At 42.2% G+C, this 24,461-nt stretch overlaps 1 protein-coding gene across 1 annotated transcript in view; it reads left to right on the plus strand.

Moving 5' to 3' along the window:
- ADAMTS17 (ADAM metallopeptidase with thrombospondin type 1 motif 17) overlaps window positions 1-24,461 on the plus strand; it is a 192,226-nt gene that overhangs the window by 2,575 nt on the left and 165,190 nt on the right. Inside the window, exon 3 of the mRNA XM_055717092.1 lies at window positions 8,734-8,899. Within this exon, the coding sequence (XP_055573067.1) occupies window positions 8,734-8,899 (166 nt within the window). The remainder of the gene's footprint in view (window positions 1-8,733; window positions 8,900-24,461) is intronic.

Raw genomic sequence — 24,461 nt, forward strand, 5'->3', positions numbered from 1 at the left:
CTTTTGTCACCAGGCACGTTTTGTTAATCCCGTTCATGAAGTGCTGGGCTTCCAAAGCTACCTACTCCAGCACATCTGAAAAGAACAAAAAGGCAGAGAAGAAACCTTTTTAAAAAGAGGAATGTAGTTACAGGCACAATATTAACTGCCTGAGATCAGGGAATGGAGGAGGGGGAATGAAAAAGATTGGCGATATTCCCAGTAGAAAAGTTGGAAAAGAAGCAAGACTAGTTAGTCTTTGTTCATTACTCTGCAAATACGAGCTGCAATGTAGCAGTATCTGTTTGTATCATATGAATTCTAAGCAACAACTACATTGACATAATGGAGCTAGATGCACTTGGGATCAAAAAGTGGTCAATGTCAAAGCTGCTCGTTTGTGGCACCTTTTGAGGACCAAAGCCCATGCTGCCGCGTGTTAAGTGGCAGTGTTGGTAAAGCTCTGCCTTTGCCTGTGGATCTAGTCCTGGGAGTGCTGAGAGTGGTGTGGGCAGATGTGTTGGGAGATATGTTTCTGCATGTTGGAATACTCCTCTCCTATTAGAGGAATCCATTCATTTACTCTTCATTCAAATAGTCACCAGGAGTGGAAAAAGGGCTAAAAACAGGTGCATACAAATGAGTTAAGGTTTATAATACCCTTGTGGTCTGAAAACTAAAGAACAGAAAACTTAAGTGTCTTTAAGATGAACCTAAACTTAAGATGAAACTCGGTAACTTTTGAAATGGTTTCATTAAATTGATCTACATCACCATGTAGATAGACCTTCTTAGTCTAGCTAAATGGACCTTTTGACTTCTTAACTCTGTTCTTAAACGTGAAACGTAACAGATTTTAGGCTGCCTTCAGTGTTTACGCAGCCTTTTGCAGTGGCCACACTAAATCAGCATACCTGTAGTGAAAGCTATGCAATTTAGCAGTAAGAAGTTTTCTGGGCTCAGAGGAATTAAGAATTTGCCTCAAATTACCTAGGAAGTCTTGAATCTGCCATGAGCAGAACTGAGGTCAGGTGACTAGAGGCCAAATTTTTTGCCTCCGAGTCTGGCAATTTAAAATACTAAGACTATCACTACAGTGGGTGTTGAATTTTCCCATTGCTTCCTTAAGCCCCGTTTGCAGCAGAAAGAATAAGGCTTTGTCCTCATCAGCAGCACAGCCTCACAGGTGGGGATATGGACAGGGCCTGCGTGTCGGGCTAGAAGAAAGACCTTGGTAGCGGAAACCTTGCAGTCTGTTTATCCTGGCATTTGTCTCTTGAGCAGTGCTAGTGCTGCAGTGGGAGATTTCCTGAAATATCCAGTGTGGGAGCACTTGTTGGACTTGAGCTGGATGATCAAGACATCTCATTCAGAAAAGCTGCTTGCTAAAAAGTAGAGTAGGTAGTAATACTGTATACAGATCTCCAGCTGGCACAAACTTTGTTGCAATCATATTCCTCAACCATGCCATAAATCACACAAAAAGTGATATAAAATGATCAGGGCAAATGGAGTTCTAATAAAACAAAATCTCTGACACAGTGGCATGAAAACTGAGCTACAACCAGACTGAGCAATTGCTTCCTGGTAATGATATCAGGTTCCCAGTGCAGCGTCTAAAGGTTGTGTTTTGTTTTTTAAACTCTGCTCGCAGATGCTGCTGTTAACCAGCATGTGGTCTGCTGTAGTTTCCTGCTACAGCTTGCAATTGCATCAAGAAGGGTGGTTGTGCTCTCGTAGCTACATCAGCCCATAGCACATTTATGTCTGGTGTACCTAAGGTCTTATCTGCACAGTTAAAGTACTGCATGTGAGGGTACTCCAACCCTCCTGTTCCTCTTGACAGCCTGGGAATTGCAGTGTAGACAAGAGGTAATATGTTCCTGAAAAGCGCTACCGTTTTCAGCTTGGCAGGACTGTATCCTGTCTAGGGAATGCAGTTGTGTAAACACTTGGATTCTGACCACGCTGCAGGACTGAACTGTCCTTTCCTGGTGCTGGGGAGACACAGGCAGGAGCAAAGTTCTGCAACTCATTTGACCAGCACTAGAAGACAGTAGGCAATATAGGAATTTGCCTCTTTTTTTGGAAAGTTCCAGCTTTGTAAGGCCACAGCGTGTGTTACCTTTAGTTGTGTAGTGCACTAAGGCCTCTGCTTCAAAGTTTGAGATCAATTCCTAGATGACATGTGTTAGGTCTCCAGCAAGGAAATTTGTGTTTGCTTGATATATCTCAGAACTACTCATCCATTGCATTCAGGTGTGATTTCACAGTCAGGTTTTGACTGTTGCTCTCAGTGTGCTGTCCTCACCCTCTCTAGCAGAGCAGTGTTACCTTCTGTAGAGCTTTTTCAATTGAAGCCTGGAAAGCACCATGTATTTGTGGTGATTACAATGATGCTTTTTCTGAGTCCTAGCAGGGCTTATCAGTCCTGCAGACAAGATAAGAGAGCTAGGCAGGGTCCTGTGCCCTTTGGGAAGACTTCTTCCCCAGCTGTACGTTGCAGAATGCTGCCTCAAGCTATGTGCAAAATGTGGGGTTCCCAAAGACTTAATTTGATGTACTAATGTTTTACCATTTTTTTTTTTTTAATTTTTTTTTACATGCTGAAGTGCTGGACTGCTTTGCAGTTGGTTGGACTGCCACGTCAGTACCTTACAACTGATGAAGGCTTTTCATATTTCTTGTACCTGAATTTCTGAAACAGTTACAGTTTTAAGAAGGTCACAGGTTCACGTTAAAATGAACGTTAGGTTTTGACTTAAAAATGAGCTTGAAAACTCCTGTCTGAAACCACATTGGAAAGCTGAAAATCACTGGGATGCATTTAGAGGCAGAGGTTTAATTCTAAGTAACTTCTCTTCCATTTTGAAATCTAGAATCTGATTCTGGGTTCAGGACTGCTCTTTGGCCTGTCTCTACTTGAAAGTGGATTGTCACTCTCAGTTCAGATAAGAAAAGAGGTTGTGGCTCCCTCCTGTTCAGCTTGTTCATATAACTCTTTCACACTACATTTTTGTCATCTTTGAACTCAGCAAGGCTTCCTTATGCAGACCAGATTGGTGGAAGTGGATGATGCACATTACAAGGGCTCATGGAATAAGAACAGTGATTTTTCTCTTTATAGGATAGAGTAGCTGAAGCTACACCTTGAGAAACGCACACTGGAATTTGGGAAACCTTAAATATTTTGCAGTATTGTCTCATACAATCTACGTAGAGAAGAAGAAGGCTTCTTTTCTTCCAGACTTCATGTATGTTTGCCTCATGTTTGTTAAGTCTCATGCAACTCCTGGTAGGCAAATCTTCCAGCTTGTTAAAATATTTCTGAATGGTGGCTCTTCAGTCTGGTGTGTCACCTTCACTTGGTACCATCCACAAACTTTGTGAGAGCATAGATGTAGACAAGCTTTGGCAAATACAGGCAAGGAGAGATGGTAGAGCATCGATCTGGAGTTCATGTCAGCCAGGTGTTTCCTTTTCTCTGGAAGGCTGGGCAGAGATGCTCTAAGTCTGCTGGAGGTGATAAGGGAAAATGCTGATTATTATGAAGTCATGACTGTGCATTTGAGTACTAAACAGGGTTAAATGCCAGAAATGTATTTCCCAGTTAACTGCAATACCTGGGAAATTGTGCCCCTGCTATTGCCCACGTTGCTGTTCACCAGCGATGTTGTAGGACCAGATGAAAGCACTGTTTGGATGCATTGCTCCTTCTAGGGACTCTGAATGCCCACTGATTTCCCAGCGGGAGTAAGTGCCTACACAGAAACTGGATGTCTCGCTGTGGGTTTGGATCCAATATAGAAGGCCAGTCAGGGCAAAGAGAAGTGAGTAGGTTGGACTGCAGCCCCCAGGGAACAAGCAATAACTCACAGGACTCCTAGTGAAACTGCAAATCTGCTCTGCTCTTGGGGGGAAAAGGAAGAAGAATATAGAAGATGCCACGGCCTGTTGGTTTTAAGCCTGGCTGCTTATCAAGTGGAGAGTGAGTGATAAAGATGAGCGCTTCCACTGGTGGTTTGTCCTGTTTCTTAGGTACTTTAGATTGGTGAATTTTCACCTAGGAGGTGTTTGCTTTTCTTCATTGGCTGTAGAGGGAGATGATGCTTGGTTTAGAGCTCGGTCTAGATGCTTGGTCTAAAGCTCGGTGAGCTCAATCCCTGTCCAGTGGTAGTGAGTGTTTTCTGTGTACAGTGGCATGGTGCTGCCCTTCAGGTGACTGAAGAGCCTCTGCTGTTACGGGAACCAGTGCAGTGCAGGCATGCTAAGATTGTAAGATGATACGATTTCCCCTGAGGAAACCTTCAGCTCTGCTGAATTCTCTTGTCTGGGAGAGGAGCTGTCTGGCGTGTGTCCATAGCTGGTCCACGGGCTGAAAAGTAAAACCTCTTAGAATAACCATGCTGGGTTTCTCTGTGCTGGGTTTTTCTTTCCCCTTCCACAGTGGACAAAAGGGAGAGCACGTTGTGGTTTACTTGTTTAGCAGACTCGGAGGCTAGAGCAGGCTGGAACAGAGGTGCAGTCAGACATTCCTGGTTATGATCTGTTCTCATAACTGAGTGTAAACCTGAAATGACGCTGGAGCAAGACCTAATTTAAAGCTTTTGTTTTAAAATTGATTGAATTGCACTGGTAAGAAATAACTAACTGAAAGCCGAAGCATGGTTAATAAGGACAGGACTAAAAGCCATGTGAAGTTTACTAAATTGTGTTTGTGGTGTTTGTTGTTCTTCACTTTAAATATTAACTTTTAACTTTAAGGAAATAGTTAAACTAAGATTTACAGCATAACAATTGAGAAACTGAGAAGCGGTTGGAATTTGTCAGATGTTTAAAACTGTTCTCTTTTGTGCGTGTTCATATGTATGTAACTAATGAACACATAGGAGCAAAAGAAAAATCTGTTAAAGATTCAGCATTTCACAGGTCTCATTCAAAGATGTTGTGAAAATAAAAAGGGCTGGAAAAACAGTGTAACTATTGGAGAGTATTAACGCGTGGGAAGGTCCAGCACCACGAGCAGAGAACATTGAAGATTTGGATTTCTGTCCTGAGTTAGCCCTCGAGCTGCTGTAGCTCCACCAGTACTGCCAGGGGACAGAGGCAGAACAGTGAAGCAGGACGATATGATTACAAACGCTGTTTAAGTGCCAGCATTAACAGTCTCATTACTACCATTGTAATTTCAGTGATATAGTATGAGGACTTTCCTCCTTTCCCTGCTATCATTTAGCCTGAGAAAAGCCCTAGTGGGAAGGAATATAGTGTGTAGAAGAAGAGTGAACTACTGGTAGTGCAAGAGTAGATTAGAGGGTGAGCAGATTGCTTGAGTGACAAATGTATGTATAAAACTAAGAGTAAGAGCATGTGAGAATATTTTGGTGGTTTGGATAACAGGGCCTTTTTTTGCTAGGGAGCAATGTTGAGCTGACTTCTAAATTAAGGATATTTCATATCCTTAATATGAAAGATATAGCCACTGTTAAGCACAGTGGTGAGTGGGGCTGTAGTGGGAAGTGTGGATTATTGTTTGGTTTAATCAACTTGTCAGTTGGGTTGCCTGCCTTTCCTGTTAGCTGAGCTGTGTGATTCTGTCAGCTATACGGTTCAGTCATACTAACTATAAAATCCAGGCTGGATTAGCAATGTAGATGACGATCAACTTCTACGCCCTTCTGAATTTTTGGGCTCCTGGTGATTCCTGTGTCTCGGGTGCTCTGGGATGGTGAGGCTGGGCAGCGGCTGCTTTCCTGGACACTAAGCAATACTGGGGTCTGGCACAATGGCAGGTCCTGTTTGTACAGGCTCTCCCAGTGGAAGAAGGATGAGAGGGAGTATCCCAGCTTTTGATATGCATCTCCCCAGGCAAACATGAATTGGCAGATCCAAAGCATTTTATTTAATTGGAATGATTTCCAGAGATGTGGGGAAAACAGCTCTGACAGTTACGTGGTCTTCTGTTTTACTTCTTTATCTTCAAAATCCAGCTTTCTGCAGGCCCTGAACATTATAGGGACTAGAGAAGAAAAGCACAGAGTGTTTGTCTAGTACTGATGTCTGATATCTCATGCTGAGATTAGAACAGTATAGTATCTGGTAGTTGGAGGATTTGAGGGAGGCAACATGAGGAATGCATTTCTTGTGGAAAAAGCAAAATAAGGACCAGAGTATTCAAGTTACCAGGTCCAAAAGATCTCATGCGGGAACACAGGTTTGAGGACTCTTTAGAACCCAACTGGCAAGTTTGGGGAAAATTTTAACTCCCTAGGAATACTTTACAGGCCCAATCCTGCAAATCCTTCCTGCTTGAAACTCTGCTTGCCTTGTCAGATTAAACTTGAGATGGCGTCTTAACCTATTCCAGGGTGAAGACGCACGCCTCTTTCCCTCTGTAGGTTTCACAATTCCAAAGCAAATGTGAAACATAAGTCCTTTCCAATGGTTTAAATTATTTTCACACTTGATGCCAGAAAGTTGGGATAATGTCGGGTGGTGATGAAACTGACTTCTTCTTACATATTTTTGGCACCAACAAAAATGGTTGGCAGTCTTTCAGGAGCTCTGGTGTGGCTTTTAGTACCATGGCACCAGATTTACAACCCTTCTTCTAAATAATTAAAACCTATATTAAAAAAGGGGGCTGGGGCTACCTCCCAGCTGGAAGATTGGAACAAGGAGGGGAAGTAGTGGAGAACATCGTAAAGGAGGCTGGAAGAATAAGTCACTAGAGCTTTTGCTGTCTCTGAAACAATTCTGACAAAGCCCAACTTGTAATTTAAATGACGAGGCAGCCCTTTTGGAAACTCCTGGGCAGAGTGGGTCTTGTAAATTGGTATGCATTCTGTAGGGCCAAGAAATAATGTCAATTTTTCTTCATAAATGGGAGCCCTTCTGTGAGGTGTCAAGGCATTTTATACTTAATCAGTGACCTAGCCCCAAGGGCATGGTCTCTTTTGAAAAACCTCAAAAGAGGCGTCTCTTGTCTGTTTAGAGACAGGGGACTAATTGTTACCACTGTGCTTTGCAGCCATGGCAAATAGAAACACTGATTATTTTTTTTCTTTTTTTTTCTTTTTTTCTTTTTTTCCCCCCAAGTGCACTTTTGAAATTAGTGACCCTTTCTTAGAGATCCTGGTTTCCCCTGAATGTTCTTTAGTTAGTACGGCTGTCAAAAGGAGAGCTCTCATTTCTGTTAGCAGAAATTCTTCTTGCTGGAAGTACTAGGCCAGAGGGATTTCCTGGGTGTACGTGAGGACTGAGTTTGGCAGGGAGGTGTGGAAACGTACAATATACAGTATGTATGTAATGTATATTATAAATCATATTAGTACAGTCAGCTGTTGAATATATAGTATTTGCATGTACGTGCAGAGCATTTGTTTGGATGGTTGCCTGGCTGGCACAGAATAGGAGGGGGGGAAGCAAAAAAATGTCTGGTCTCCCTTTATATATGTATATAGGATGGGTGTTACAGACATGCAACCTAGCAGGAGGACCCCTTTGTCTGCTACTTTACCTATGAAGTGTACCATAGGCACAATCTGATGCCTCCTGGCAGGCCAGATGAGATGAGGCCTTTTGTTTCTAGCAGGAGAAGTTGGATCAGACCTAGAGGGTTCCCTCAGGACAGGGGGGTATATGGCAAAAAGCTGCATTTCGAGACTTCTAATTGCAATAGAAATAATCATTGGATTAATATAATGAAAAGTAAGAAACCCTCATGGTACATATTCACTTTCTCCCATGATTATAATCTCAGTGTTGATTAAACCTGGAGGCTTTGTTAAGTTTTAAGGTGATACCTTTACTTTCACTCTCTTCTTCTTATGCCAGAGATGGAGTGGAAAAAGCATAACGGAAATAAAAACTCTGGGTTGCAAGCAGAGGAGGGCTCTCCCGGGGCAGAAGCTGCCTTCCAAAGATGTTCTTGCCAGCCCTGGTGTAAGGTCTGGACTTGGTGCAAGAAAGGCAGGGGTTTAGTGCTCTGACCTGCAGCCTATGGAGTCTACTGTTATTTAGACAGGGTCTTTGCCTTCCTTATATTACTTATTCCAGGGATGGTGGAAAAGCTCGTGACGGGGAAGGTACAATAGCCCGTTCCCAGCTCGACCTCTGAAACTCAACCCATGGCTTTCAGGGAGAACAGTGCTTACTGTGTGGCCTCTATTGTAGTCAAGAAGAGGTATTCAGTCCCTGTACAAAAAACCATGGGTGGCTCTGCAACTCCAGTTCACTCAGTGTTGTCTGCAAGGGTGATACACATAGGCAATCTCCTGTTTGCAGGCAATCTCACCTTTTTGCTCTGCTGAGATAGTAAATGCCTTTTAATAACAATGCAATTCTAGCTGGCAATTAGGAAGGTGATTATGAAAGAATTTCTGTTAATAGGATTTATTTGTCCTCAAGTGAGCTGAGTGTCTCATAAGACACATGTATCTATGCTTCCAGCTAGAGTGGTGCTCTAGCTGGAGGGAGAGAAAGAAAGGAAAGGAAAGGTGTTGACAAGAACCCCTACCTTTTCTTTGTACATGTACAGCGCACAATGTTTCTTAATAGTGCTCAGTGATAAGTATGAGAAGCAGATGAAGTTCTTTAGTCAGTATTATGCGGGCTGAACGCTATCATGATCACTTTTCATTTCCTCACCCTGTAAATAATGATTGCAGTGAAATGATCTAGGTTCAGACTGGGTTGATAGACAAGGTTAGGATACCAAACTGATGGGGTTATTTTCTTCTCTTTTGTGAACAGGCTGGCTATATCCAAATTGGATCAGAGCACATGCTAATACAACCAGTGAATACATCAGAGACCTCATTTAGTGGAAAAGAACACTTCATCAGGCGTAGACGATCCACAAAATCAAGCTACCCCATGAAGTCGCACATTCCTGATGAGCACTGCAAGGTTGTAGCAGGTGAGCTTGAAGTGGCTCAAGAGAACAGCCATGAGTATGCAATTATATTTTTAACCGTTGTTCTGCCAGATATGTCTGTATTTTGTAATGCAAATATTCGGCAGCTGGAGATAGTGAAAAATGGCTTACTTTAATCAATCCTTTTGCTACCTGAAGCAGGAGTCCACATCACAAATGTAAAAATTGTTAAGACATGTGCTGTAACATTCAATTTGTGAGAGGATAAACTTTTAAATGGGTCAGAGTAAACTTCTGCCTTAACCATGTGATATGGCCACTGGTCAGGAAGGTATTCACAATGTTTTTAGCCAAGGCCCAGATTTTGAAACTGAAGTCAGTGGTGACTGGTGCTCTTTCACCTCACTTTTCAGCTAGAGTTGTGCCAAGTAGGCATGGATAGAATGGTGATCCTTGCATTTTAGAACACTGAAAGTGTCCCTTCAGATACTTTTGTATAATTTAATCAGAAGTGTCATCTGTGGAGTCCAGCTCCAAGGACCCAGCTCATAACAGGATGAAAAGGTACCTGGAGTGGGGAAGAAATGCACAGTTTCTCTTGTAAAACAACTTATTTTGTTTTTCATCTTCTCACATGTCGTCATTTTTACTTCTGTCTAGCAGAGCACACAATCCATAATAAGAGTATATCAGGGTACGTGGTCAAATGGGCAGACTTTGTATTATTTTTTTTTATTGCTTTTGTATGGGATTATGTGCATTTGAAACTGCCAGACGTAGCTCAGCAAGGTAATTTTTTTAACTAGGAACTGGATTTTGCTTTTTCTTTCTGCTATTTGACTTGTCAGGCTTAAGCTCTAGCTATCATGCTATAGGGCTTTTTGTTTTTTTGAGTTGCAACTTTTAAGTTGTTTGCTTAAGGCTTTGTGAGATTAATTAAACTTTTATTTCCTCTTGCCTTGTGTTAGAGGGAATGAGCTCATAAAGATTGCAAAGAAACTTTTAGGGTCTTTGGCTTTCCTTGGAGATCTGTGAACCCAGACTTAAGGTCTGGGAGTCCAAAATGTGATAGCAGCTCATACAGACATCTAGGCTAGACTGGATACTGAAGGAGCTACAACTGTGACAGAAGGGATCTTGTGTGAGTTAGGTGGTGGAGTGCTTGAGCAGTTTTTGTCTGCCATCCTGTTACGCTGGCTGTGGGTACAGTAGCAGCTGAAATGCAGACGTGCCTGTGTGTGTGAAGCTATTCTAGACCAAACAACAACCTCACTAGCAATTCCTAGTGCTTTTCTGCTTAAATAGTTCAGCAATATGTAGTATATTGTTTCAGTGGGGTTTCTGTAGTATAACAAGAGTTGGGAGGTGAACCAGCTTCCCGTGAAATGGCAGTGATTTAGTTTTTAATTGTGTGTCTGGCAGTTAATAGTAGACATTCTCTAATGCTCTGGATTCAGTTTCCAGTGTCATGCTGACACACCTTGCCAGTGTTGGGATCCTGGGCTTAAATCCTATGGGTCTCCACAGGTGGTATGAGGTGCTGGTGGCATGTTCCAAATTACCAGTCTTCAGTTGCGACTCAGTGTGACAATGTTAAAGTTGTTTTTTAAATTAAAAAAAAAAAGTGATGGTTGTGGATCTGATTTAAGCCCAAGAGTTTCCATTGGAATGGGAGACTAATAGTAAGGAGATCCAGTTCTTTGGTGATGGTCCTCCTGCCAATATTTTTCTCTTGTCTTTCACCTTTCTCCAGTCAAGGCATCACAGAAGGTCAGTAGCTTTACTACATTTTTGCACTTAAGTGTGTGTGCCTGTGAGCTGTTGCAAACCTTGCTGGTGTTCTAATGCTTAGCAGCTGAAACCCTGAAAAGATGCAGCTGTCTCACACCCTTTTCATTTGGGTGGATTTTTTTGTTGTTTGGTGTGAATAAAAAAACAGCTGCTGATATTATTTCCTACTATTTTTCAAGGGAAAATGGCTAACTGTTCACTGAACATATCCTGTCTTCTCTGATTTTTAAAGCCAAACACACAGATTGTCAGCTAGTATAAACTGGTCTAGTTTTTGGCTTCTTTGGAGCAATTGAATTTTATCCTTTCTGGAAGTCTCTCTGGGCGGGTTGCATAGAGGGTATTTTTTATGAACTCTGCAAAACCTCTTCTTTAGGTTTCAGTGTGCCTGTATATTCTGTTCCTTTTATTCCTCTTCTGCCCCATTACCCCACCAATATTCCAGGAGCTTCTGCCTTCTACTAGATGGACTGCATACCAAGCGGAGGCAGTGGGTCAAGGCATCTGTGCTGTCTTCTTCTGGGGTGCCAAAGGGACAAAATGGCAAGCAGGACTGGCAGGTTTAATGGGTACATGAGTAAGCCTCTTTGGTATGGGAACAGTTGAGTGGTCAGGAGCAAGTGCTGTTGTTGGATATAAAGGGACAGGGCCGCAGCAGGAGGCACAAAAGGCTTCCTTGTTGGGAACAGCACTGGGAGCAGATGTCTGAATGGACTGACTGGAATAGGCAGCCATGAACTTAAAGTTTGCCTGCATCTCTCAGGTTTTGTTTCTCTCTCTTTTTTTTTTTTTTTTTTATTTAACCAAGCCTGTGTACCAGCAGAGATGACGTGTGCTTGTTCATAAGGTTGCCTCCTAGCTGGCACTGCTCGTTGGTAAATCTTGTAGCCAGACCTTTATTTTCTCTTGTGTGAGTTGAGCTCTTAGTAGTTCAGCAGGTTTATCATTCTCATGGGTTCAGTGTAAGCCAATCTTCTTTTGATTCTCTGAGTATGGAATCTTGGTTCTGGTTAGCGTTACAGATCCCCTACATCTCCTTTTAGAGGAAACATCAGAATTCAGCACCGCTCTGATTTCCTAGCCAAGTACTGTAGGTGCTGCAGCACTGGGTTCATAGAAAATGCATTACAAAATTCTTACGCTGTAAAGTAAGACAGCCATTAGTTACAAGCTGGATTGAACCCAAATCAGTCCAGGAAATCTGCCTCATCCTTTTGCCGCTGAACCTTTTGACCTTCTGTCTAGGGGCAGGGTGCTGCCTGTCCTTGGCAGAACTGAAATTCCCTCCCTGAGAGGAAGGGCTAAGGGAAATGAAATTGGGGAGATACTGAGTAATTATATGGGATCACAAACGGGAAGAGGAGATGGGTGAGTACCATGGCATCAGAACTGTGAAAATATGACAGTAAAAGGCAATACTGAAAAAAAGTTTCTAGTAGCAGCTACGACTTCTTGCAGTTTTCTGGGGTCCCACTATATGCTGCTCCTCTCTTTGTCCAAAAGGGAATATGGATAGTCCCCATGGTTGCTGGGATCCTCCCTGCAAGCTCTGTCTTCCTCAGGTTGCCCCAGAGGTGACTGACAGGCAGGTCCTGAGCTTGGGGGACCTCATGGCATGGGCTAGGTGGACCCTTGGTCTGATGTGATGTGATTGAACTTAACTCTATGTGTCAGCAAGATTAATTACGTATCTGTTAGATTTCTGATCCACAGACAGTCTGAGGAGCTAGAGTTTCCTACTGCAAGCAAAGTCATTGAAGTTCTTTGTATTTGTTGAGCTAAGAGCACACATGTTCACACATACACATATATGCACACACTACTACCATAGCTCAGCTTGTGCAAAGGTGGTGGCCAGGCCACATGGGCTGAGCGTGTGTCTGAGTTCTGAGGCAGAGGGGATTGACAGTCTGATAAAAAATTTATTTAAGGCTATGGATCTTGTTCTGTGACTGGGGTTTTTTTGCCTGCCTGATGCTAATTGAGGGGCTAAGCATGGGCTGGATGTGGGGAGAGCATGGGCTGTTGCATGCGACCAGGATACCCCCAGCACGTAGATGAGGAAATTCGGGGACTCTGTGATTCCCTGCCCTGCCCTGGGATCACACAGGAGTTTGTGAAACAGCGGGGAACAGATTTTTGTATCCCTCGGGTGCTGATTTTTTGTGTTGACCGCAGGCTGGCTATGCTGAAAAGGGAGCAAAGCACCGGACTGCTGCACAGCGGAGAGTGCTACTTGCTCGTGCAAACAGTCACTGCTTCAAGTAGCCGTGTCGTAAAATAATGAAATGGCTCATGGGTTTTGCCACTTAAAGGCAGACTCCTGAATGTTTTTCATTGTTGCGGGAAAGAAATGTAAGTCATGGCTGTTAATAGGCTTAGCACGTTAACGACCTAATTGACTCCTGTCTGGTTTGGATTAACTTTTGTGCACAAAGAGTTTAGAAACAAAATAATTAATCCTCTCTGACACACAAAAGGTCCATTCCTAATGAAATTGTGTGGAAATGATGATCTAGGGGCACGCTTCCAGAGTTTCTCCTGGGAAAAGGTCTCTTTACTATGGTACTCACCAGTGTCAGCGGACTGAGGGACTGATCAGATTTGTACTAGAGGCTGTTTTTCACTTGCTTGTAATTTGGCTCACCCCGGCTAAAACTTGGCAGGAAAGAATGGAGGTTGTAAATACGGGGGAAATATTCACATGCTAGACATTTTAGATACACATCCTGTATTGTGGAACAACATAGACAGAGAAATACATGTCTGTGTAAATACAATATAAAAAGAGTATTTTTCAAAGCCACAGCATTGCCATGCTTGAGCATTTTCCAGTCCTTTGCTGTTCTTGTATGTTCTGAACTGACAAGAATCACCTCTAAAGATGCCTTCTCCTTAAAATTTCATAATTTAGTGGTACCTGGCATGATCTGGGTTTACTTGGGATTCAAATAAAGCACGAAGCATCAGATGCTGAATTTTTAATGTTAGTTAATGATCATGTCATAAGAATTTAAACGGGGCTAAATTGTTCAATGGTAAATTTATATAGGCATCAATGGACCTGTGACATATGAACTTAATTGATTGTAAAAAAAGATACACAGTGATGTAATGACTTGTGTGTGTATTTGTAGGGGGAGGAGGAAAGCATTTTAGGAAAGCAAAATGAACTTAATCAGAAAGTGGCATGTGTCAGTGCTACCAAGGGGACAGAGAGCATAGCTTTCCAAGGGCATTCCTCTTGTGTTCCACCCAGAAGTGTGGTATTTTACTCGCAAACCCCAGCCATGGGAGAGGGCAACTGAGCTGAATGGTTCCTTGAAGCTAGGTGTAATGCTAGCAGTCTGGTTTGATAAGAAGTTGTTAAAACCTCTAAAACAACTCCTTTAAGTGGTATAATTTGTCCTACAGCATGCAAAATTATTTTTAGAGCTGCAGGAGAACTTTGTGGGAGCCAAATTTCTCCTGGAATAATCTGTATAAGAGGATTAATCTGGCCGTAGTCAGGAATGGGAAATTACTTAGGGTCTTGCATGACTGGATCTTTGAGATTTGAATTTGAAAGTGCCTACTAATGGGTTAAAAAAAAAATCCCGGATCTGTGGATTCAAGGCTGATGTTTTAATTCCTTTGTTTAAATTCTGAAGTGCTCCAGCAGCAAAGGATGGATCCCATCACCTTAGGCCAGGTGCTATTGTTAGTCATATGATATGTGTATACGTATTATTTTTATCACCTGTCATCCAGCAGGAGAAAGAGTTCAAGTCACAATGCACGTTTCTGCTCAGGCATGAACATGAGCCCCTGTGAGGCAAACAGAAAACCTATTAAAAGGTTTCCAGGTGCATATGCTGTGAGGGTGAAGGGAGGAAAGGTTGGGTTTCATTTTCTCTGAAGCATGCCGTCATTAGGAACACGGGAAATAGCTTCACACCAGTGATGTGAAACACTTCTTTGGTTTTCATCTCTAGACACTGGGCTACATCTGGGGTACAAACCTGCTATCATATACACTGTTCTGATTTTAAAAAACAAGTTTGACTTTGTTGTCAAAGGTCCTAGACTTTCTTTCTGGACTTTCTGGAGAGAGAATGGAGTCATAGGGAGTTTTGTTTGTAGGTTTTAATACATATCAGTCAGAATTTCTGTACAGATAAGCCAGATGGGGTGAGAGAGAGATCTCTTTTAATGTATCATACATAATTTTTGCAGTGCTCTCAGATTTGGCCTAGACCTCCATGAATAGACTCTCTAATTTGTTTGTGGGGACAGGAGGTAGCTACAGGGCTAATCTGTGTTTCGGCAGTTATCTGTGGTTCCCACCAATCTCTGACCACAGAGGAAGAGCTTATGGCAGAGACGAAATAGGCAGACCAGAGGGGACTATGGGGGAACTCTACCTTCTCCTTTATAACTCCCTGTAGCTAAGAATGGGAGTAAAAAAATACCTGAGATGGGGCTTCTTTCATTTCCCTGTCTCTCTGTGACCCTGTAATATATACAACAAAGCTGTTTCCACCTGACAATATCCACACACTCAGCTGCAGTAAATGGATATAGTTATGTTAACTATCATGGAACATAATTTGCTGAGATCTGGTCACATATTTTTTATGGTTCCTATGCCATCAAAGTCTATAGATGGGAAAAAAAAATCAGGTTTTCTTGATGAAACTATCAGTGTTAAAACCAGAATCAAACAATGATACGAAAGCATAGGAATCTCCTCTAACCATGTCATAAAACTTTCTATTTCTTTGGGAAAAGTAAGTTCTGTTATAACTTTTCCAAAGGTCTCCAGTGATGTATTAAAGTCCCCTTACATAGAAGGGATTTGATATAAAATACAGTCCAGGAGCATGAGAGAGAGCAGCTTGTCTTTGGAGGGAAGGTTGTTATTTCATGTTTATGATATAGACCTCATAAATTACTCTTAAATGTGGGTTTGCTCTAAACCCTTTTGTCAGTTTAAATGAACCAGTTTTCGTTTAATGCTAATGTGCTGCATGGAGTGAAGCATATGGTGAAAAAACAGGAAGATCAACATTTTAATCCACAAAAAATGCATTGCTTCTCTGTTTTAACAATTGATCTAAGCTGGTAATAATTTAAACAAGTGCTAGTATGCAGGTATCAAATGTAGGGAACACTTCCCTTAACAGGTATAAATCCTAAACACATGTTACTGCTATGTTGCATTTCCCCATCTTTAATCATTGTCTCTTAGCTGTGTTTTCTCTGCAGGTTTGACTTGGCCTGAAATAGCAGTTGTTAAGGCCAAAAAATGTGCACTAAAAATAGAGAGATGTACTGCAACCTGTATTAGTCCATATTAGGAAGCATCTGTTGAAGAATTAAAGCAAGGATTTCAGCAATGGGCTATGCAGAAGATGTAATGTGATTAAGTGTTTGCAAGCATTGAAGTATTCCCCGTATCAGAAATTCAGCACTTCACCCATGGGAGTGTGTCTCACTTGTGTGGATAAATCCCTTGGTTTTTCCAGGTCCCTGGTCTTCCAAACGGGGAGTCTGGATTTCCCCTGTAAGTGTGTGATTGTTTCCTTATGTCTGATAAACAGCAGCCTATTGGAGCAGTCTACCATTCAGAAGTGTCCTTTTCCATCACATGTGGCAAGTGGAGTTTTATTGCCAGTCTGTTCTGGATGGAGCCATCAGCATGAGGTCAGCATGGATAATGTGGAGCAGGAAGGACTCCAGTTTCTTCTTCCTCTACTGTCAAGGTGCAAAAGAGACATGAAGAGGACATGGCAGATACGCATAGTGTATAGATTTCTTCCCCTTTCAGAGCAGCTGCACGCAGTAGAGCTGTACTGCTTCTTCACTTGGTTCCTTGTAAAACTTAATGCTAGTTTCCACTGGAACATATTGAAGTCTAAACTGGCAGGTGGTAATGAGCTAGGCTGCCTAGTGTACACTGTCCTTGTCTCAGGATGTTCACAGGAATTCTGGTGGTTGTTCTGACTAGAAAGGCAGACAGGTGGCTCCAAGGAAACTAAGGTACATTGCTTACCTTGTAACTGTCTTTGTGTTCTCTGTATTATCATAAATCATAGATGAGGGTTGGAGCCAAGAGTTGGGAATTGGGACTCTGGTCTCAGTTCCTAATGTAGATCCCTTGGGATCTTACCTGTAGAAGTTACCAAGTGTTGGGCCACCTACATGTTTGTGTGGCCAAGATGGGAAAATTTTGGGGCAGGTTTTGCCTCTGTTCAAAAGCTCTAAGTTTCCTAAGTGATAGATGTCCCAAACTGTGAACCCAAGACTGAGGGCACAGAAAATTAGAGGTCATTTAGACTATAACCTCTAACTCTCAAGCAGTTTCTTTATTTACAGATTAGGGCTACTAACTCTGAGCTGGGGATGGTATCGAGAGCCTTTAGATCTGAAAGTTGTTGTATAAACTGACAGTTTCTTTCTCAGCTCATCTGTTCCCTGAGTAGTTTGACATATTTGTATACATTAGGCATTGAAAGTAACTGTTACACTACTTTTTACTTCACTTTGACTTGCTGAGCCAACACTGTTAAGGAAGATGAACCTGTATTCTTTACTGGTTTTTGCAAATCGCCAGAAGTAAATTCCTCAGCTTTCGAGGAGGTCTGTGCCACCTCTCTCAAGGTATAGGTGTAATGATGAGGCCAGACCATAGGTGGGGAGCCCCTGGTTTGGAGAGTCCCTGAGCTCTTCCAACCTCAGAAGTGACTGGAGTTGAGGTGCCAAAGCTCAGGACAGGTTGGTAAGGCTGGCAGTTGTAAAAACATTCTTTGGAAATTAAGCACGTTCACGGCAGACTTATTAAAATAAAATAAACCTGGAGGCCAGTGATGCCATTTTTCACGGTATAACTTCAGCCAGGCATTTTGTACTCTCCAAAGCCCTGATTTGTGATTGATCTTAGATCTGCTGAGTTTGTGATCAAAACTGAGGAGCCAGAGTTCAAAGTCTTACGTACATGATGCCTTATCACTAGGACCTAATTATATTTGTGTTACAGGATCTTCCCCCATGGCCCCAAGCAAGTTGGGACCTTTGTGCATCTGTCACAAACAAAGGAAATCAATTCAGCTTCAGAGAATTTACAGCTAGTAACAGGGAAAATCAAATACAGGATGAGAAACCGAGGTACAGAAGCTAAGAGGGAGTGACAGAGCAGGTATTGCCATTCCCACTTTAATAGTCTTACCATTAAGTCATGTTTACTGTGCCTGCTTTCTGTACCATTAAATTGTCTTACCTGACTGTCTTGCATGAGTGGGTCCTTGTTTCTAGCTGGATGGAAAGCCTACAGTAAAGGTGTCCTTTTAAAAGGAGATGAGCACACATAGTTCAGGAGGTGGCAATCTTTGAAATCCTGCTGACAAATTGAACCAGTGAGTGGACAGAGATCATAATGCTTATCTTGTGCTGTCTTACAAGCCTGCCATTAAAGACAAAGTCTTGATGTGTTATGTTGATGACTGAGTATGTTTTGCAGAATAAGGTTTTAACTGATGTGTCCAAGCTACAGACTAACTTGGATAAAAATCCTTGCAATAAAATTTCTGTGGTGTTTTAAGATCCAGCCCAGAGTTCATGACTTCTGTCTCAAATTCTTGTTTGCTGCTGTGCCAGACAAATAGTCATGAACTTGTGATTTGTTATGAAAGTGACCATGTTAAAAAAAAAACAAAAAAACCAAAAAACCAAACACAAAACCAAACCAAAACAAAAACCCCCAACACCTTTGGGAGATGGATTAGGGAATTTTGGACCATTCTGCTATGAAATGATTTTTTTCCTACCAGTTGAAAAAACTAGTCTGCCATGCTAGTCAGAAAGAGGAGGCTCATAACCCTTTTGTAGAACAAGGCATTAAGAATGAGAGGACAGCTTTAGGTCTGTAATCAGCTGGGATTTGAATGAGCAAGCATTTTAATTCCTGAACTTCAGACTACCCACTGGCATCAGCTAGCTGTGGTAAATCTGAAATTCCAAGCTTTTAATGGAGGTATAAAAGACCAGTGAACAGGTACAATATTATGCTGTGTCCTGACAGAGGTGAAGGGGGGCTCTATGTTCTCATGGCTGGAAATAGATTGGGGGGTGCTGGCTGTGGCAGCAACTCCAATAGTGTCTGCTTTTCTTTGTTTCCTTCTTCAATCCTTGCTTGTGTCTATTCTGAGATGCCATAGGAAAGGTGTCAAGGAAGCAACTGTGTGGAGCAAGGGCCCTGGAGGTGAAGTGTGGGGTTGTGTGTTTTTTTTGTTGTTGTATTTTTTTTTTTCCTCCTTTAGGAGATCAGTGTTTTGAAAAGAACCTCTGTTGTTGTATGGATGGAAACTGCAGCTGCAAGGTAACCAATACACAGAACTTTGGGTGTAAAGCCCAAAGGAGGCAGTGAAGGGATGTTTCTGGTGGTGTCCATGAATTTTGAACTGGCCCCCTTTATGTGCCTGTGGTGATCTCACAGCTCTGAGCTGTCCCAAGATCTATGGTTGCTCTTTTAGCTCAGGCATGTTAGCACATATTCTTCAGTGGGATGACTTCTGCAGCAAACGTGTTGTCATCCTGGAAGTCTCAGATCTCTAAGCCTGTTCAAGTTTGTCTTGCTTCTAAACAGGAGCAACTTGATCCCGAGGCCAAGCAGACAAGGTTGCTGACTTGTACAAGGGCATCCACTGTGCTGATGCTGTGCAGTCAGTCTTTTGAACAAACTGTTCAATGAATGGTTTGGAAGCAGCCCTGCTGTCAGATCTAAACATGAGGAGTAGATTGATTTAACTGTAGAGTATTTTTCTAGGTGTGTTTTTAAATAATAAACTTCCCTGTGTTTCAGCCTACCACCCCTTGATCTTAAAAGGAAGTCTGCCTGTACTCTGTTTAGGTTTTGCTTTTGCTCTGGTTCTGGGATGTAAATGCTGCTGCTGACTTCCACTTTCTGTTTCCCTTCCTTCCTGGCTCCACCATACACCTTGCCTTCTTGATTCAAAATGAAATCAAGTCATTATGCTAGATTTAAAAATGTATTTGAAATTAGTGCAGTGTCTAGATTAAATAGTGATGCTCAAGAGACATAGATGCAGTGTCATGATCTTTTAAACATGGGATTGATAGACTTTTGAGAGGTGTTTGTATCCTGCTACCAGTACCAGAGAAACTTTGTGGCATCCTGTCCCTCTGATAATTCAGCAAACTTGCCCTTCCTTGGACTGACGTGGTTTTAGGTTAACTAGCAAGCATATACCCCAAGTACTTCCTTTCTTTGATTTCTAGGCTTGGTTTGTGTGCAGGATCTCCTTTTGCTTTCTCTCTATTTTGATTTGTGAAAGTGATGATTTTTACTTCTAAGTGAAACTAATAAAACCTGCCTAATGTGAGTATCAGTGAAAGATTCTCTAGAAGCTCCTGGGCCATAGGGAGAGCTAATGTTAGTTGTTTGCTCCACTTGCATACTCTCTCCTCCTTTTTGTGCTGCTGAAGTAACAGCATAAAGGAAAACAGAGCTAGCTCTCCACGTCTCCATGTGAGGGTATATAGGGATGTTAAAGGGGTCGTGGGTGGAGGGGAGTTAGCAGCAGGCTTCCTAGGGAAGAACTGGAGAGGATTTTTAAGGCAACAATAGGAAAAAAACTAGGGAGAAATCTGGCCTTGCAGAAAGGACTCTGCTATTTTACTTTCATTTGTGGCTTTTGTTGAACTGCATCCAGAAACTTTCAGTAGATTTAACTAGAATGAGGTAGCTAAAATTACAAAGGGAAAGATTAGGGAGAAAAAAAAGGTTGAAGGCTATAGGAGAAGTTGCTTTTCAGATGAGTCTGGGAAATAGTGTTGGAAGAGAGGTAGGAGGAGCAGGAAAGGACTCTGCAGTTACAGCAAGAATGTGCCAAAACCCAGACAGTGCTAGACAGGGCTTTTGGTGTGTAATAGGAAAAGGTCATTTGGGGCGGTTGCTTTGGAATTGTACATCTGCTGGGTTGCCATAAAAAGCACTGAACATAAGGAGTTTTCTACTGAGGCTTCAGAAGAGCTCTGTTATGCTTCTGATCACAGTAGGGACTATGGGTTTTTGCCATTCTGAGGAAGATTTCAAAGACTACTGGACTGCAGAATGTGATATGATCATGTTGTTTTGCAGCCAAGGAAAGGTAAGACCCTGTAGATAAAAAACAGCTAATGAGCTTGTGAAATGTTACATCCGTTTTACACTGAGGATCTGGGAGTGTATCGCTCTTCTCCTATTACCTAACAGTCCTGAATTTTGTGGTACTTTTGCCCAGATAGACTATGTAACACACTGTCAAAGTGACTGGCAAAAGAATAATGTCCCTTGTGCCTAGTCACCCATAGCATATATGTGCTGTGTTGTAGATTGACTGTTTCAGCTCATATTTCACATGAAATTCTCTGACCTCTTAAGCGGGGAACACCTGACTCCTAAATTAGTGTGCAGCTTGGTTATGTGTGCTCCCCACAATGTAAACTCCTCTGGCAGGCTCCTGCCCGTGTTTTATGGCCTCTTATGCTTTCACGCTAACACTTAACATCTGCACCACAAAATTTGTAACATCAGTTTGTTCAAATAAAGAATCCTCCAAGCATTTAATCCTTGTTTTAATGGCTGATGTTTATTTTAGTTTGGGGTTTCGTGTACTTGTGGAGGGATTCTCTGCCCGTAGTCCATAAATCATGCGGGGCAGGAGTGAGACTTCTCCATGCTGGCTTGTTTCTGAAAGTGAGGCTCTAGACATCGGGCTTTTTGGTACCTCCATAAAGTTGACTCACCTCAGGTATGAGTTGCAGATGCATTTAGTGAGGATTTTTACTATTGGCTTTGGATCTTTTCCTCCTCCTCTTCATCAAGTGTCTGTGATATGGGATGTGTGTATTTCTTTGTTCTGTTTGTGATGGTTCATCCGTGCAAATGATAGTTGTTTTCTCCATGTGCTTGATCATGCTGGAAAATTGCTTGCGTGTCTGGTAGGCAGAAAGATGCAAATAGAGACCAATGAACTTAGTCCTTTGCAAGGACAAAAAGGACAGAAAGGATAAAGAAAAGTTATCCTGTAAAGGAGCTACAAACTTAAAAAGGGGAAGAAAAGGAGTAAAAAAAGGGGGCACACACACTCGTTCTTCTGTTCAAGTAGCTTGTACTGCTTTGCCTTACGCCTTCTGTAGTGTATCATCGGTGGCCACCTGAGCTCTTTGTAGGATCCCTTGAGTCCATTACGTGTTACCTGTTTTAAGTGCTTGGACAATGTGAGGGAGAGGATAAGAGTAAGAGCCCAGATTCTCTACGTCAGGTCATTTTGGCTGTGTTTCTAGGCAAGCCTGTGGGGTGGTAGTTTTCCACACACAACCTCTAATCCCTACCACCCAGTGGAAAGCAGCCAATCCACAGTTTCAAGTAGAACTCATGGAGGAACAGAGGCCAGAGGCTTTTTGTGAACCAAAGACTACCCAGCAATTTGCCAGGAGTCCCTTTACACTGCTGCTCTCCAGAAATCACACCTTTCAGAGTTCTGTACAGCTGCTTTCTGCAAAGAGGTGCTGAATGGAATTGGCGAAGCCCCGCCAATTCCTTCATCTGCCTCTGGAGGAGGGAGCACGCCAGGCAATCCCATGGCAAATGACCATGGCATGACCTCTTCTCCCTGGAGTGCAAGCTACAGTGTAGCTTAGTGGGTTCCTCCTCTGACACAAGTGGCGGCTTTTCCACCAAAAAGGAGATTTTTGAAGTGAAAACCGAGTACTCTGAATTTATTTTCTTCCACTTAAGCCTTTCTAGACAGCTCATTCAATGCCAGGCCTGGGCTTATTTGAGTCTAGGCTTAGCCCCCCCTAAAGAGCAACTTCTTTAGAGGTAGATTTACCCCAGCTGAAAACTTCCTATGTATTAGGGAATTATCAAAATAAGAATTTGCTGGGGAAGTGCTGTTATTTCCGGGAAGGTTCTGTTTGCAAGCAGCAAGACCCAAAAGGTCAGTGCTCTTGCTGGAATAATTTGCCGCCTTTTCCTTTTTCTCTGCTTTCATCTCTGGTATTTAAATGATAACCTTGTAAGTACTGCAGCTATAGATGCATGGCTATGCAGAAGGAGGGATGGGTAGATGAATGGAATGAAATGAACAAACAAACAAACATGGGAGCTTTTTCACAGATATTTGGTGAAGTCATCTTCATTTCATAGTTGGCAAATTGAAGGTGCATTCATCTTTCCATCTCTGTGGTATAGCCACTCCATTTTGTTTTATTGCCTTTCTAAAGTACTTAGAGCAGGGGGTCTCTGTGTTTCTGTGGCAGCTTTGTCATGATTGCATACTCTTCTGTAGCTGTCCTGCAGTCCATGTGAAAACAAGCCTTGAAACTTGGCTGTTTTCATCTTTGCTACTGGCACGTAGCTTCCATTATTTATGAGCACCCCAAGTTTTCATTTTTTGCTTGTCTATGGGCTCCTGTCTATCTTTTTAGACCCGGGGGGTATTTCCAAACCCTTTTAAAAAAAGATTCAAATCAAGTTTCATGGTTGTTTTCTCAATTTAAAATACATACCAAGTGTTGACAGTTGATGCCTTGGGCAGAAAAGCATGTGTAGAGCTCTACTGGATGACTGCTAGACCACTCAGAATAGGGGTATGGGATGGACATGTGTAAATGTGCATATTGACAAGACAGAAAATGTATGAATGAGCAGAAGGCAGGGAATACATTTCAGGTGGACTTTGAGGGTCTTACAGCTGATGGAATTTATTACCCTCAATACAAGAGGGTCAATCAAAGGAAACTGATGATCTGGGTGTGAGTGCATTTACCAGGCTGGGAAAGAGGGGAAATTCAAGCTGAATTATGTAAGGGAGCTGGTAAACAGGCTGTGGAAGAACAGACTCGGTGAACACTGACTCAGATCTGCCTGCTGCAGAATGGTGCTGTGCTAAGAGAGGGTCTCAAGTTAGATCTACAGAAAATTAAGAAGTGATTCTCTGCTCTGGAAAATGTGTAGTTTGACACGAGGTATTTGTCTGATCATCTGTTACGGTCTATCCTGTGTCACTTTTGTATTGAATGTTACGTTTATGCTGTTTCAGGACTTGTGTGTTCTGCTCCCTTTTTCATTGGAAGAAATCAGCATTAATACCAATGTTAATATCCATAGCATATTGCAGGGTAAGCACTAAGCAGATGTAATTTCAGTGAGTCTTGGCAGTTTGTTTCTTATTGCAAAATAAATTTGACTTTAATGACTTCATTTGCTTTTCTTTCATTTTACAATTGAAAACATGAATACGTTTTTTGTGACTGCAATGAAGTGAGTAGATTCAATTTCAGATCTGAACTTAATCTCTCTTGTTCACGCCTCAGCTGCTATGCACATCTGCCTTTGAGCTGTGAAACACGTTTTACCTTTCAGTTCAGAAGAAGACAAATTCCTAATACATTAGTTCCTTAGTTTGGAGGAAAGAAGGTTTTAATTTTTATGTTCTGTGTTTTAATTTTTGTGTTAATGGTAGCTGACCACCGCTTCACTTTCTAGTGCTTAGAATGGGTCATTTTCATGGGTTCTTGTAACTTAATTTCATGAGTGATCAGTTGGTCTAAGGAGTCCCCTGCTTTTGGTACATGTACCACAATAAAGAGGCATGTGAGCTCTGTACATAGGTGGTCAGTGACTGCAGCTGCTGGTGCTGGTGCTCATGCCAATAGCAATAAATGAGCAAAGAAAGCTTGAGAAGGTCTTATCTAGCCTGACCTTCTGCACTTCTGGGTTTCATCCAGAGACTTCTGCAGTTGGCTAATGATGCATGTTCCAAAACAA

The sequence above is a fragment of the Falco cherrug genome, chromosome 7 (assembly GCF_023634085.1).
Source record: "Falco cherrug isolate bFalChe1 chromosome 7, bFalChe1.pri, whole genome shotgun sequence".
Classification (NCBI taxonomy): Eukaryota; Metazoa; Chordata; class Aves; order Falconiformes; family Falconidae; genus Falco; species Falco cherrug.